This window comes from Pieris rapae, chromosome 15, assembly GCF_905147795.1.
Source record: "Pieris rapae chromosome 15, ilPieRapa1.1, whole genome shotgun sequence".
Lineage (NCBI taxonomy): Eukaryota > Metazoa > Arthropoda > Insecta > Lepidoptera > Pieridae > Pieris > Pieris rapae.
The window spans coordinates 6,532,076-6,548,468 of NC_059523.1; the positions used below are offsets into that span (position 1 = coordinate 6,532,076).

Below are 16,393 nucleotides of genomic sequence, written 5' to 3' on the forward strand. Positions count from 1 at the left end.
CGCCATCCATATAGTTTACAATATCAAATAAAGGTAGAAAATCGATTATAATATTTACTTATTTATATAGTTTTTTAGTATTAGTAATCTTACAGCTTATATACATATTATAAAACAAAACACTAAGACAATACAGAAAGCCAAAACAGATTACATAGATAAACAATAAATAAATAATATGTATGAAACAGAAAATAAATGAGTGCATTAAAGACAAAACGACATTACAAAAAACTAAAGAAAACTGAAATTTACCATTTGAAACAACAAATAATACCTAATATCTCAAACTACTACTGAAACAAAATGAGAGTCTTCCCGCCTCTTAAAGTACTTCCTCACTTTTTTTTATATCAATATCCTGATAATTGGTGTCATAGTTCGATAAAATCCGAATAATTGACGAATTATGCAGGTAATTCTAGTTCATACGAGGCACATGGAACAATTTCGCATAAGGAGGAGGGATTTTAAGAAAAATTAACGACCGAAAATAGGGGCCATCTATCCGGCCATGAAGATTAGCGTGTAAAAATAGCAAGTCACAAAACTTTTACACTAAAATCTAAACCTGTGAAAACATATTAAACTATTATTTACGAGTGAGAAACAAGTGTGACTAATATACAGCCTATGGGAAATGGGGATGACTGCATACAGGGCTCAGGCAGTTGCGCTTAGCCAAGTGAGGCGAAAGTACGCGGCCAGTGTTGTGAATGGGACGACTTGAATAGTAGCGTTTTTATTGAGTGCGTAGTGCAGAATATATATACCGTAAGTATATACTATAAACTAATCTTGTATTTATTAATATTATTAATAAAAAATAAATTCTACTTTCAGATAGTTATTAGTTAATTAGAGATAGTTGATGTTTATTAAATTTTTTTTATTTAGAATCTTTCAAACAATTGTTACAATATTTCTTATTATTATTATAATTATAACTGCAACCGCTACAAACGTATAAGTTCGCAACTGAATTATTAAGCTTAATAAATTATAATAGGTATTATGATAAAAAATTCATAGCGGGTACTTTATCATCCGATCCATAGACTTTTTATTAAATGAAACTGTTCTTAGTATGACTCACCATCGCGAATTTCAGTTGTTAATCGGTTAATAAATTTAAAAAAGGAATATTAATTTTCTTAGGATTTTTTAATTGAGCTAATTGTCTGTTCTAGTGTACATTAAATATCATACGTTAATTAGGTTTCCTTAATTGAAAGCCCTCTTACAAGAGTCTTTAAGATATAGCCTAACAATGGTATAGATATGTTATTACTTCTAATTTCTAGAGTCTTTGACCCTATTTTTAGTTAGGCAGGCCCAAAACATCTCATCGGATTGCGGTTTGGCAAAACTAAGAGTAAAAACTATAATATCGAAATATAATATCCAACATCAACTGTAATTGTTTCAACATGAAGAATATTTGAGATAGAAATACCTATAGATGTTATTAAGTTGGATAAAAAGGTGACAAACAATTTAATCCATGCGTCAAACTTTTACAAGCGAATTTTCGTGGTAAAATTGCAAAATAAAATTCTTTAATTATTTTTTACAACGTCTAAATCTTAGAGAAGTAATACTTACTAAAGTGTTGGTACATGATACGTAAAGAAAACATAATGTAAAACAAAATGAAGCTCTAATGAGATACAAGTCGTTTTATTCTACAGTAAATAGAATATTTTTCGTCGTATCATTTTTTATAAAATAAATAGAAGATGCCCTTAATTAAAACTTTGTCTCTTGACGTCACAAAACGATAAAGCGATTAGATTTTTACCCAGATATTTTTTATAATGTGGTACTAAAGGCACGTTACTACAGCTATAGATCAGTGAAGCCTTTGGTATATTCATAACCTTTATCTGGAAATTCTGTTACATGTGTCATCAGTATATGATTTAAAGGAAAATTTTCAAAGTCAATAGAATATATACCCTATAGCGCCACGCACAGAATTTACACACACATTCACTTTATTGCGAATACCATTAGTTTTAATCAAACAATTCATAGAACTAAGTAGATCGTGACGGATCACCGATTATGGGTCAGCCAATTTTGTATCCATAAAAATTGTTTATCATCGAAGAAAGTGTTGCCATAATCTAATGCAATAAACCGTAGTGGCCCTAATGTAATTCAGCCATTATTGAAATAGTAAATTGTGATTTAAAATAAATATTTAAGATATTTTTTTTCTTACGATTTTTACCTTATGTAAAAATGTATGCGTAGACGTACGATACCTATTCCTTTTAGTTGTCCTAAATACTGTATTACTAACAAAAGCAATTACGCCTTATCCTCTCGGAATCGACACATTTTTGAGAAACGTATTGTACTAATGTTAAATTAGTGCAATCATGGCTATCATATCGTTATCTATTATTTAATTACAAGTTATTTTAATGCCTATTAATGGAAATGGAAAATAAAAACTTAAAGGGAACGGAACTCGTACTTCTTCAAAGTATGTTACACAGCAGCGATGTCAGGCTGACTTTTTTGCCGACTTGGAAACCGTGTGAAATACGCGTTAACAATAAATTACTCACCTGGTATTTTGAATACCCAAAGAGAGTTTTGATTTAAATAATTTCTAATGGCAATCTTTCATACTCTTTCATTACTATTGTGCCAATCTTCAAAAAATTATTTTATCGATTCCTAGACAAAATCAAAGGAATTTAAAGCCATTTGATTCACCGATAAAGATATATCCGATTATTATATAGGTACCTATCGATATCAGAAACTCGATAAAATACATACCAATCGGTTGACGATAGTCACAGTCAAGGCAACATGGTGAAGGCACGAAAATATGTTGTGAAGAGACAGTTTGATGGAGTCCCGAAGAGAGATGATTTTGAGATAGTGGAATATGAACTACCATCATTACGAAATGGAGAAATTCTTGTCAAGACCGAATGGGTGAGTGTAGATCCTTACCAAAGAGCCTACAATCGGAGATATCCAACTCCCTATGACCAGTTTAGTTTCTTGGTCGGTGTCGTAGAAGATACCAAAAATCCTAAATATTCAATTGGGACAAGAGTTGTTACACATAAAGGCTGGTGTGACTATTCCATTGTCAATCCGAACGAATCCTCAACCATGATTAACATTGTGTACAAATTACCCGATCTAAAAGGTCTGTCACCCATCCACGGCTTAAGTTCTGTTGGTATGGTTGGAGCAACAGCCTACTTCGGACTACTTGAGATTTGTCAACCGAAAGCTGGAGAAACTGTTGTAGTTACTGGTGCAGCAGGAGCCGTGGGATCTCTTGTTGGGCAAATCGCTAAGATTAAGGGTTGCAGAGTGATTGGATTTGCTGGATCTGATGATAAGGTGGATTGGCTTCAAAACACCTTAGGTTTTGATAAAGCATACAACTACAAAACAGCCAACATAAGTGAAACTCTTAAGATTGCTGCTCCTAATGGAGTCGACTGCTACTTTGATAATGTGGGAGGAGAAATAAGCAGTATTATTATGAGTCATATGAATAATTTTGGTAGAGTATCAGTATGTGGCAGCATTAGCGCTTACAATGACAATGTGTCCCAGCTACCTAGAGTGCCTCTTCTGCAATTTGATATCACTATGAAGCAATTAAAGGTTGAAGGATTCCTCGTACATCGGTGGCTTACGAGATGGTCTGAGGCATTTGTCGATCTCACCAAGTGGCTTCTCGAGGGGAAATTAAAAACAAATGAACACATTACCGAAGGTTTCGATAAAATATACGACGCCTTCATCGGAATGTTAGCTGGTGAAAATACTGGCAAAGCAGTTGTAAAAATATGAATAATTATTGTAGATAATAAATTATTTATTTCTTATTTGAATTCATTATTTATAATTTTTAGATACTATTACTATTATTAACTATTATTTAACTTGATATTCAATATCAAAGATATATTCACGATAAATCGCATGTTATAATCAGTTTATCTGATATGTGAAAACTTGCCGGTAATTTTATCGTAAACACTAGGTTCACCAATTTTATAATTCTTAGAAATGGTAATTCTTTCGTAAAAATGGCCAAAGCATATCAAACCTATCAATCAACGCCTGAAATTGAAAAAATCCAACTAAACAGGAACTAGGCGCTCTAATATTAAGTTTTATTATTGAATAATTTAGGATGCTATTAAATGATGTAATTGTAACACACCTTTTAAAAAAATCCTTAAGCTTAAGCTCTGGGAGTGCAAGCTTTGCGAGAGGCTTAAAAATAATGAAGATTTAAATTAATTAAATTAAAGGTAACCTAAATAAAAGGTAAAGGATATTAGTTTACAACATTGCCCCGGAGACAGGATACCGGATACACGGCGGGCAGCGGGACTCGGGGTACGGTCGGTCGCGTCGACACGCTCTGTGCCCGCGTCACTCACCTGTGCCGGAGACCATTAGGCGAATGCCCTTGTATAGCTTTTTAAACTATTGCCCGACTTTGAAAATGAATCGTTATATGGAGGCTAAGATTACTTATCATATTTGCAGTTTAATACATTTGCTACGAATGTAGTAAGGATCATCTTGATCTAATGTCTTATAAACCCTGCCCCATGCAGAGATCATCCTCAGTGAGTCTTCGTCGGCTCTGTGCCTCATCTACAATTGAGACGACGAACGACGGTTTACTAAGGACGCGCACGCTTCCGCTTTCCTTGCGGGTCCCAATGTAGAGCCTGCTCCAGTCTATGATTGGAATCTCTTCGCAGTTTATGGCCTATCCATTGCCACGTTTGTCGCTTGATCTGCTGGCTAGTATAGGATCTACTTACCCTATTTCCTTATAGCGGCAATATGTAAATTTAGAAAAAGGTATTTTGTTTTTTACGTTATGATTTATCACCGAATAAATTTTATTTCTTTCTGATGTATGAGTATTAGTGTAACCGGTTCTTTTGTTGCTTACGAATATTTTTCTTAATTTCGGTGATTGTGTATATATTCATATTTTAATTAAGTATTTTCTAGTCGAAAAGGAACTTGCCGTTAAGCAAAATCGTTCGTGTTAAAAGTAAATGGATTTTAATATCAAATAACGACAAGATAGCCTTCAAATGTTGTATCCATTACTAAAAATCTACATTTACATATAATCAGGGTAATTTTGCGGTTAGTTTTACTATGAAAAGTGTTGAACATAAATTATGTAATTAGAGTTAAAATTCAGAAACGAGACATAGTCAATTCACTTACAAGGGAAAAAATGTTGGAAATAATATTTTTTAAAATTAGTATTATTAACAGCTAACCGGAAACAAAGATGTATATAAAATTGACATATATATATACAAACATATTTCATACTACTGTTACTAAATTCTGATTATTGTTATCGAAACGCACTTTTATTATGAATCTTACAATTTCAAATAAACCTCTCCATAACAAATCCTTCCTTAATATCTACTTAGCTTTTTAATCGATACCAGCAAAACATTTCTCATAATATAATCTAAAGGTCCGATACGAATTTAAAAAAAAACTAGACGTAGTGACATTTTACATTGGCCTTCATAATATTGTTCCTTTTATTAATTACTTATAAATATTTTATTCCTGTACATATTAAATAAAATATCAGTTCAAGTGGACGACGTCGCATATACTGTTGCTTAAGAGTGCAAATAAGAAGCGGTACGTAATTTTGTAAATTTATTGTATTCGATGCTTTGAATTACAGTCATGATTAGGCATTATGTGTTATCCCATATCAATTGATTTGAATTTATTGGTTTTCATATTTAATCTTATCTATAATGATTTTAACACAGTTGAAACTGATGACAATCTATAGTGGAAGTTCTATAAAACTAATATAAGTGTGGATCAGATAATAGGCTCGATAGAGAATAATAAAATAACAAAAATATGTACCTAATACATAAATGCGCTTAGGTTTGGAACGAAGACCTAAACTATTACATATGTACCTTGTTACTATGATATTCCATGATTGTGTTTGTATGTGTGCAAACATGCATCTTTATATTAATTTTTTTTATTTGTTTCCAGAAATTATATTATACACATAATTATTGTCTTTTTTTCTTTACATCGTTAACTTATACAATCATTCCAATTTTAATCTCAGCGAAAGTTACGTATATTTCCTACGAATTGAGCGATTGCGTGCGTATACGCAGTTACAGATGCAGTTTGTAATAGTAACATAGTCTATAGGAAGCCCTGTAATTAAGTGTAATTGTGATACTTTCGCTTATAAAAAGCGGTTCACCTGCTCTGTATCACCCGGACATTTAATTCACTGGTTTATTCTAGTTAAAAGCAGTTTAACCTTGATATAAGCATGTAATTACTATATTTTATTTATTAAATGTACTATAACAACACCCGGGCTCAATATCTAAGTAGATGTTTCTATAGAAAGCGTGTTTTCCGTCCGTTCCATAGAAAAAAATCTACTTGTTTATTTTGCGTAGGATTAGTAGGCGGCAGTAATTACGTAATCTTTAAATAAATTTACCAATAATAAGCAATTATGTATTTATTATATACCTTATTCACCTAACCAAATAATTTATAGACAGACTTCGAAGCTATATTTTTTATATATTTTATTCATCATTTTTTAATGTAAAAATACAAGAAATCTTTTAATGGTTCCTTTCGTTCCTTGACGATTACCTACTTTTTATGTAAATAACACAAATTTAATAAAGGTTTTCTCATGACGTGTTAAGCCGATTTGTGTTCTCCAATTTCAGAATACATAATCGTATTATGTATATCAAGTTCCTGCTTTACTCAAAGCTTTAGCAAACTTTATTATAATTTTTATGAATAATGTGAACTCATATCATAATATAGTTTATAATTTGTATTTCTCACAAAACATAAAACAATTCTTAATTTTCGGGACTTTTTTTGAATTGCACCAATTTTGTTCGTAACTGTAACTTATTACAAAGTTTCTCGCTGGCTCTTTTCGATAAAACAATCAATGAAAAATTATTTGTACAAAACGTATCATACTTTAATGGTTCTATAAGTATTATGGTATATTGATAATTATCGTAAAAATGGAGACCTTTAGTTCCTAACTCTCTCACACCTACCTTCGTTTGAATGCATCCTAACACACGCGATTTATAGATGGAACATGTTAGTAGTGTAATTCTATTTTTGAAATAAAAGTATTTCTTTAGTAAAACTGCCATTGCTTACAACCATTCGTTCCATATAGAAACACTAAAGGCAATAGGTCAGTGATATAAACAATTAGTGAAATTAAAATGATAAAATGTCTAATGAACTAACGGAGGGTTAGCTTTCACTCGTTTCGATGAGCGATTTGAACTCCTTTCTGCGAAAAGTAAACGTCGTTCCGCACATAGAACACAGATACACGAAATTCGTGTATTAATAAAATACTTTCTCGAATGTTAAAGGTTTAACAAATACCTTTAAAAATAACATATAAATTATATTAAATATAAATTGTATAGTTTAATATTTTTACTTGTATGCTATAGAGAAAATGGTAAGGAAGATAAAAGACAAATACGTATATGTATTAAAATATATTTTAAAGTTTACAAAACTGAACTTTTTAACAAGCATCAGCATCAAGTAGTTAGACATCGTGGAACACTACGATATAACCTAACTTAACTTATAAGTAATTTAATGTAATTTATTTACTAATAAGGATATAATATATTAAAAACAATATCAAAACTTTATTGAGCCCGCTCATTGAACCACATCAAAATTAAAAACTACATAACTCTAATGACATTTTCGAAAATTCCCATAGTGCTTAGTATAAAAGCAGGGTTCAATCTCCGCAACTCTCATTCATTTCGAACATCGGCCTTCACACCCAATGCGTCTTTTGTTTCAATCAGACAGGATTCCGACGAACTGTTACATTTCTCATCTACGCATAGATTTTAGGATTACAGAAATGCGGCGGCTGCAACAATAGCTCTTCGAATAAAACAACCGAGCAAGACTTTATTTTTATGTTAAAATAAGCAATGTTTTATGGTTCACTCATATAATTAGGTATTCTAAAGATCTCTAACTATATTGAATAAAAGATTTGTGACACGAACAAATTAAGATATAGAAAAGCCTCAACATCGCAGTAAAGTAGACGAATTTTTTAAATAAATAAATCAGTGGCGTTACATTCTATTTAGGTCTTAGCCTCAGATTTCTGAATCTGTTTCATGATCCTTTTTCCATCTTATCGTCGTTATGTCGTCGCCTTTTTTGGTCTAAGAGATGTCGGTTTCTTCACGATGTTTTCCTTCACCGTTCGAGCAAAATTTAAATTTCCAATACTCTCTACAAATGCTTTAATTTGAATTCAGATGCGTCCTGACCACTGTCTTCTAACGATAAGCTTATATACACGAAATTCATATGTAATTTATTTTACACATTTCACATACACAAAAAAGCACTATGACTAATATCGTTTTGTTCATTTTCTTAATAGATCACATCATACTTACACTTTCATAACCCTTTTCAATTATTTCACCCAGAATTCACATCACTGGTGTCAACATAATGGGGGACATAACATGAGGTCATTTTTAATTACATTTTATGTAACTCATTGTTTTGAAAGCGCGGTGCGTGCGATCCATACAAATTTCAAGCTTTTATTACTCAAAGCGTGTCTACTTGGTAAAATTGCTTATGTAATTAGACAAGCGAGTTAGAGAGGTCCTAAGCCCTGAGCAATGAGTTTATACTTTGTAGACCGTTTGTGTACCAATGTATTTTTCTGTCTATATCAACTATTAACGGAATGGAAAATTAAAAAAAAAACTGACGACTCCTTTGAATTAGCCTACCTCGAATACGGACAGCACACTGCACAATTACTAAGTAATACTAGATTAGGTGAAATAGATTATATATTTAAAAAATACAGGAGTCGATTGCTCAGCAAGCGAACGACCGCTCCGTTAATTAGTTGTAAGTAGGATAATACAATATATAAAAACATTATAAATTTATTATTTACCTACAATTTAACAAGCTCACAGCATACACTGCACGACACTTATATATTTATTCTGAGACAAACATAGGTAGACTGTAAGTAGCTAACACACCCACAGGCCGAATACACCATCGACTTGTGGATATAAGACATAAGAACTAGGGAAATAAACATCTTTATTTCTTTCTTTGAATTATATTGTATCTATGAATAACACAGTCATTATTAGTTTATCAATAAAACCTCTAAACTGGGTGCATGTAGTATTGTCTTTTATTTACATAACTTTTACACATTTAAAGAAAAACACTTTTTTAACGGATTATAGATATGTAAACGCGAAAAATCCCTCACGAAGAAATTGTTAGTTACGTAGAGGAATGTATATTCAAAAATTCGATACCAAAGGATGAGGCCGAAACTATACGGCAGGACATCTCGTGCATACTGCGATCGAGCAAACCGCCAAAAAGAAACCTCACCTTCGCTGAAACAAAGGCTCTCGCGGATCTAAAGGCGAACGAAGATTTGGTAGTACTCCGAGCTGACAAAGGGAACGCAACCGTTGTTATGGATACGTCGGAATATGAAAGCAAGATGGCTCTCCTCTTAAACGATGTCAATACTTATAAAAAAGTCGATAAAGATCCCACAAACAAGGTAATAAAACAAACATCCAGCCTTCTTACTAAATATTCTAAAACACTATCACTAGATGTTAAATCCTTAGCAACAGCCTGTGTAAAACCTCCAAAAATGTATGGATTGCCAAAAATACACAAACTCAACAATCCTTTAAGACCAATAGTCAGTCATATCGACTCACCCACATACAAATTAGCCAAACACTTAGCATCAATATTATCCCCTCTCAGGGGGCACACTAGTGCTTATGTCAAGGACTCTTACCATTTTGTGGAAACATGTAGAGATCTCAAATTACTCCACAACGAAACTATGGTGAGTTTTGACGTTGAGTCACTATTTACAAACTTACCACTAAATGACTGCCTAGATATAATTTCAAAAAGACTTAAGGAACAGAACATGTCACCAGATTATGTAGATATTGTAAAACACTGTCTTACATCAGGGTACTTAATGTGGAAAGATGAGTTCTATGTGCAGGTTGATGGAGTAGCCATGGGTTCTCCGGTGTCACCTATAGTCGCTGACATCTTCATGGAGGACTTTGAGGAGAGAGCTTTGGCCAATGCCCCGGTTAAACCTAGACTGTACAAGAGATATGTCGATGACACATTTGTAGTACTCCCCAATGACAAAATATCTACATTTCTAGCGCATTTAAATTCAATACACAAGAACATTAAATTTACTGTTGAAAAAGAAAACAACAACTGTCTGCCCTTTTTAGACATTTTAATTATACGCAAAGCAGATGGCACACTAGGTCACACAATACACAGAAAGGCAACCCACACAGATAGGTACCTCAATGGTGAATCCCACCACCACCCGTCACAACTGCTCTCTGTCGGTAAATGTTTGTTTCAGAGAGCCCAACGTCTTTGTGATGCGGCCCACCTCAAGGAGGAACTACAGCATGTCAAACAGGTGCTACACCGAAACAAGTTGCGCATCCCCCGGCTGCATCACAGAAACAAAAACAAGACACAAACAGTTCCTCGCCAGCCAGCTTACCTGCCATATGTGAAGGGAGTTACAGATAGAATTAGCCGGGTCCTAAAACGAGCTTCCATTAATACAATTTTCAAGCCGCACAAGAAGATTCAGCAATTCCTAAGACCAATCAAAAGTAACACCCCATTGCAAGATGCAGGTATATACAAACTGGATTGCGACTGTGGCCTGTCTTACATAGGGCAAACTAAACGCAATATGTCCAGCAGACTCAAGGAACACATCGCGGACATAAGACATAGACGACACACAAAATCAGCAGTCTGTGAACACACACTAGATAGGCCTAATCACTACATACGCTTTGACCAACCGAAAGTACTTGCGAAAGAAAAAAGATTCTTCCCAAGATTGGTACGCGAAGCCATTGAAATCAAAAAACACGCCAATTTCAATAGAGAGGACGGCCTAAAATTATCAAACACCTGGGATCCAATAATATCCAAATTAAAATCTCAAAATAAACAACCCGCGAAAATGGAGGACACCGTGAGCAATTTCTGCAAAAACCCTACATCTTTTAGTCGATACCAACTCCGGGGAAATAAATACAGATAACACAACATTTTTCTGCAGCTGTAATACTTTTTGACATTTAACACCTTTGTCTTCAGTCACCGTGACCACGCACGCTGTAAAGCACGCGAAACGTCGGTTTAAATTTAAAATTATGTACAAATAATTATAAGTTTAAATATAAATACATATCTATAATCCGTTAAAAAAGTGTTTTTCTTTAAATTGGGTGCATGTAAATGTCCCAATAGATTACTCGTATCACGCTCAAACTTCGCTGATGGTTTGTGTTAAGTACCTACTTTCTTTGTTGAATAAGGAATATGTTGCATCGTCTAAGCACTACAATCAATTTTAATGCCAATTATAAATCATTACTATCACTACTGTTAATTGAGATATTTTAATGTTCAACAATCACCAATTGTTACAGTAGGTTTTATGTAACTCACAAAAACATCGAAGTACATTTTATTCGTTTTATCTAAATTCGTTATGCGGAATTGGAAATGTTTTAGTGTAGCCGTAAAAGTCGTAACAGAAATCTTTTTATATTCCGTGGAAGTATTTACAAATTTGCCTAATTATTTGTATTACATCATTGACTCAATATTAACAAATATTAAATAACTTATGACTTAAGCACTGAAACGCTGACTTTTGTGAAAAATATTTATTTTATTTCTTTTAAAACTTATTGCGCTTCTAGTGTCGCTTCCATTGAAGTACCAATGACTCCTTTGAGCAATTACGTGGCGAACCTGCGCGATGCCTTTCAGATCATCCTACCACCTTGAATCTTTGATCCTATAGTACCTACTCCAGTAGGTACTATAGGATCTACTACTACTATACTATACTACTAATATTTCAAATAATGACTAGAAATGTTGCAGCGTGTGTAAGGTTTAATCTTTTGTTAAAGCCCTGGAGACTTAACTTGCCAAATCCATAGTAACCGTACAACAATTGAATCGATTTCGAAGAAAAGATAATTATTTTAGGCATTACTGCCATGTGATTGCTTCATGTAGACAAAATTGATATAATAAACATTTGTATCGGTAATTTGTTGAATAGCTCTCATCTCCGAGTTAGACAAGGTATGTGTTAACGAGACAATAAGATACGGCCAGTTAGCAGGCAGCCTTTGACATGCACTGGTTCCCATACCTTCATAACCCAATTAATCTTTTACTAATGCAGTTTCTCTCACTATATTGAGGTAGCAGAAAGCTCTTTTAAATTGTCGTAAGTTCTATATTCGTTTATTTAATTAATGGTGAGTCATCATGGTGGCAATTTATACGAAAATTATAAAGTTACTTGTGTATTGGATTCTTAAATATACCGCTGTTTCTTTAGTACCTACGTAGATATATAATTTGGTACATATGTACATAAGTATAGGTATTGTTCAGCGAGACAGAAAACCGAAATAATTGGTATCGTTTCATCTGAGTTCTATTATAAGTAACAATACTTTTGTCGAAAGTGTTTATTTCATAAGAGCAAATAAAAAATTAGTCCTATGTACTTACAGAACTGTCAAATTACCTCATAATTGTGAAATTTAGCGCGTCCAAAGCAATTAACTAACACCTTTCATTGTCACCTGTCTCTTGCAGTTGCCCGCGAATAACCCAGCACGTACAAGACATTAACAAGCCGTCAACACTTTCACCTGTACAGCACAGGCTTCCCACGGAGAAACCGTGTGAGGGAAAATTCAGGGAAAATGATCTTTTTCACAATAACATACGATATCCGATGCTGTAGGTGAACGATGTATACAAGAGCCAACAATGCAAAAACTCCACCCAGAGTTAGATTAAAAGTGCCACGATTAAGAGACATAATTATATTATTATTTCTGTGCCACGTAGTAAGAGGTAACCGGCCACCCAGATTTCTTATAGATGGACGATCGGAAATAGTTATAAGACTGAAGGAGGGACTGGACACGCCAGTGGGTGAGTCAATTTTTGATACCAACATTCCTCTGTCAAATAGGTTGAGTCAAAACTCTTTGATAATACAATTTATACCAGTATTCGAAAAGTAAATAGTTTCGTCATTTTATGCCATAATTTATGGAAAGTATCAATTATAAATATGTATAGTGTAGAACTTTAAAAAACACTTCTCAGCAAGGTTCAGAAAATAATAAACATATAAAAAAAATAAACTTTAATATAAAAATAATAATATGTGTACTTGAATAACCTGACTTAAGAACATCAACTTGCAGCTTAACCACATTAACCACAGTAATAAACTTATCGATAGATCGATAAAACATAAAAAAAGAATTGAAACTAGAGAAAAGCTTTACGCTAGTAGAGAATTTTTATTTTTAGAGAACAGGGGGCAAACGGGCAGGTGGCTCACCTGATGTTAAGTGATACCGCCGCCCATGGACACTCTCAATGCCGAAGGGCTCGCGAGTGCGTTGCCCGCCTTTTAATAATTTGTACGCTCTTTTCTTTTCGTGCTTCTTTTGCTCTATACGACCCTAAGTCGAATTGGTTCGGAAATACTTTAGTGCGCATCTGGTTCCAAAGCGCTCAGTTGTGGAACGGCTTATAATTATGTATTATCGATTTAATCCTAACTATTTCATAATATTATCAACGCCATCACAAAATGCACAAAGGCGCAATTAATAGCGCTCATTACAAAAGTTCATTGAACCTTAATGTGCATGCTAAGAGCATTTTCCAACAACATTGTGCATTAAACAAAAGTTAAGTTGAGTGTAACACGAGACAGACACCCGGAAATTGGCTTAAGGGGAACTTGTTTCCAAGACAACAAATACACAACATGGGAAGGGAAGCCCTAGTGGTACCACTTAGGGGAAACACACCGATATTATTCATCATACCTATCGAAGTACACTATTTACTTGTAGGTTCTAGTTAAACTTTTAAGTTTATACATACATACATACATTTAACATTTGCTACTGCAAATTTGCTTGGGTTGGGAAAGTTTTTATGCAAGTTTACTTTTTCTAGGTAGCCTAATATATAGACTAAGAGGAGTCGACCCGGACGGTGATGTTTTACAATTTGGTATTCGCAACCAAGTTGGTAGTGATATTTTAAAAATAGAAGCCATTTCATCCAACGAAGCAAATATTTATTTAGTTAAGGAGTTAGATAGAGAGGTAAGTGTTATATAACTCGGTTAGAAATATATAAAAAAAATAAAGGTACGTATGTCCTTTCATATCAAAAACTTTTGTCAATCTGAAAATATACGCCTTTAAGTATTTGACTTTGTTTTTTTGAATCTGTAAATGGAATGAATTGAATAATTTGCATATTTCTGTTTTCTATTATAGACGATAGTGTTAATTAAACGATTCGTTTATCTATCACTTATCGATGAACTGATAAGTCTCCTTGGTAACTAACTTAACTGAACTACTTGTCGGTACTTACACGCTCCGTATTTTAAACGAAATACTTGAAAAAATAATGGTTACATAAACACGTTTAAATGTACTCAATGAAATGAATGAATGAATAATATGGTTTACACATGTAGAATAGTAATTACAGAATATGTTGGTAAGTGTGTATAAACACTTAATAAAATATATTTCAGGCGCGTGACGAATACTCTTTCGTTCTTACCCTAACTGATGGACATTTGGGTGAGGGTAACTTTATAACGCAAAGCTTTTTATTGTTAGTGGAAGACGTAAATGACAACGAACCAATTTTTAAACCCTACCCCTCGGCATTAACAATAAAGGAAAATGATCCTCCAGGAAATGTTTTAACAACAGTTGAGGCCACTGATCTTGATGAAGGAGCCTACGGACAAGTAAGTATCATTTTGTAGTTATGAAATTCAAATAAAACAGCTTAATAATGTTCGTCATTTGTATGTGTATTTACGTTATTTAATTATCTAACTATGTACTTACCACTTTCTCGTATACTTCAAGCGTTTGGATCTTGGAATTCCCGCCAATTATTAATTTACCAAATGTCATTTTAAAATGAGTGTTGCTTGACGATCGTCGGTTAATACTTAGCACTTCAACTCGCCTGTCAATTCTTAATTCTCAAAATCATGTCATTTACCAACAACAACAACAAATATTTTAAAATATATTTTAACTTTAAAATATGTATAATAGTATTTAATATTCATTTTTATATGCCATAAAAATACTACGTACAGAATACTTATTACTTTCTATTTGCTAATTCAGATATGCTTTATTAATTTACTTTAAAACTCCAGGTATATATTTAATTATCTAATAGAAGTTATAATATCATAGAATTATAAAATATAAATAGGTTAATACATAACAAGACGCAGACTAGTAATCCACAAAAAAAAACTGTGTATTTTCAGGTTCTTTATCACTTGCAAGAACTAGATGGTGACGTGAATAATTTTTCAATACAAACAGTCAATGGAAAAGGTGTTATACGATTAATAAATAAATTGGATTATGAAAAAAAATCACTGTATCAACTTCGAGTGCTTGCTGTGGACAGGGCGAACCAGGGAAGAGTAAATACTGGAACTGCTGCTATACTTGTAAAGGTTCAGGACGTGGAAGACCAGCCTCCAGAGTTTGTTGTGGCCACACCAGTTACTCGAATAAGCGAAGATGCACCTATTGGAACATCTGTATTGCAAGGTATATTAATATGCCTTTAGTTTGAGAAACGTTGCTTCATTATTATTATTTACTATTTTATTAATTTTATTTTAATGAACTTAGGGTCATATAACCAAATATACTATTTTACTTGATTTTATATAGTCAGGGCAGTGGATGGGGACCGCGGCATTAACAACAGAATATCATATAGTGTCATATCAGGTGGAGAAGAGCATTTTGAAATCGACAGCAGCTCGGGAATTGTCTACACGGTTAGCTTATTGGATAGAGAAGACCCCAACAATAGCAATGGAGCATATATTTTGGAAATATTGGTGAGATATTAGACTATTAGTATATTTATTAAATCAATGTAATATTTAAAATAAATAGTTAATTTAAAGGTTTTTTTGCAATGTGCCTTGTTTTTAAATTTTATTTTTTGAGATATTATTTTCTAAACTTTTGATTTGAGTTCTGGATAAACACAATGTTTTAATTAGGAGATAATTAAAGTAATAACTTTCCTAGATAAAAAA

The 16,393-nt window shown here is 33.1% G+C and overlaps 2 protein-coding genes across 3 annotated transcripts in view; both read left to right on the forward strand.

Moving 5' to 3' along the window:
- Positions 1-662: 662 nt before the first annotated feature.
- Positions 663-16,393, forward strand: part of LOC110996747 (cadherin-23) — a 43,184-nt gene continuing 27,453 nt past the window's right edge. The window contains exons 1-6 of one of the 2 annotated variants that reach the window (XM_022264571.2): positions 663-774; positions 12,847-13,191; positions 14,239-14,390; positions 14,834-15,055; positions 15,599-15,890; positions 16,017-16,189. In XM_022264571.2, coding sequence (XP_022120263.2) covers positions 13,005-13,191; positions 14,239-14,390; positions 14,834-15,055; positions 15,599-15,890; positions 16,017-16,189 — 1,026 coding nt within the window. In that variant the 5' untranslated portion in view covers positions 663-774; positions 12,847-13,004. Of the gene's footprint in view, positions 775-5,594; positions 5,692-12,846; positions 13,192-14,238; positions 14,391-14,833; positions 15,056-15,598; positions 15,891-16,016; positions 16,190-16,393 lie in introns of those variants that run through there. The other variant, XM_022264572.2, reaches the window with a different exon arrangement.
- On the forward strand, positions 2,780-3,872 carry LOC110996749 (prostaglandin reductase 1-like). The gene has a single exon (XM_045631450.1). The coding sequence runs from the start codon at positions 2,830-2,832 to the stop codon at positions 3,835-3,837; it is 1,008 nt and encodes a 335-aa protein (XP_045487406.1). The 5' UTR covers positions 2,780-2,829; the 3' UTR covers positions 3,838-3,872.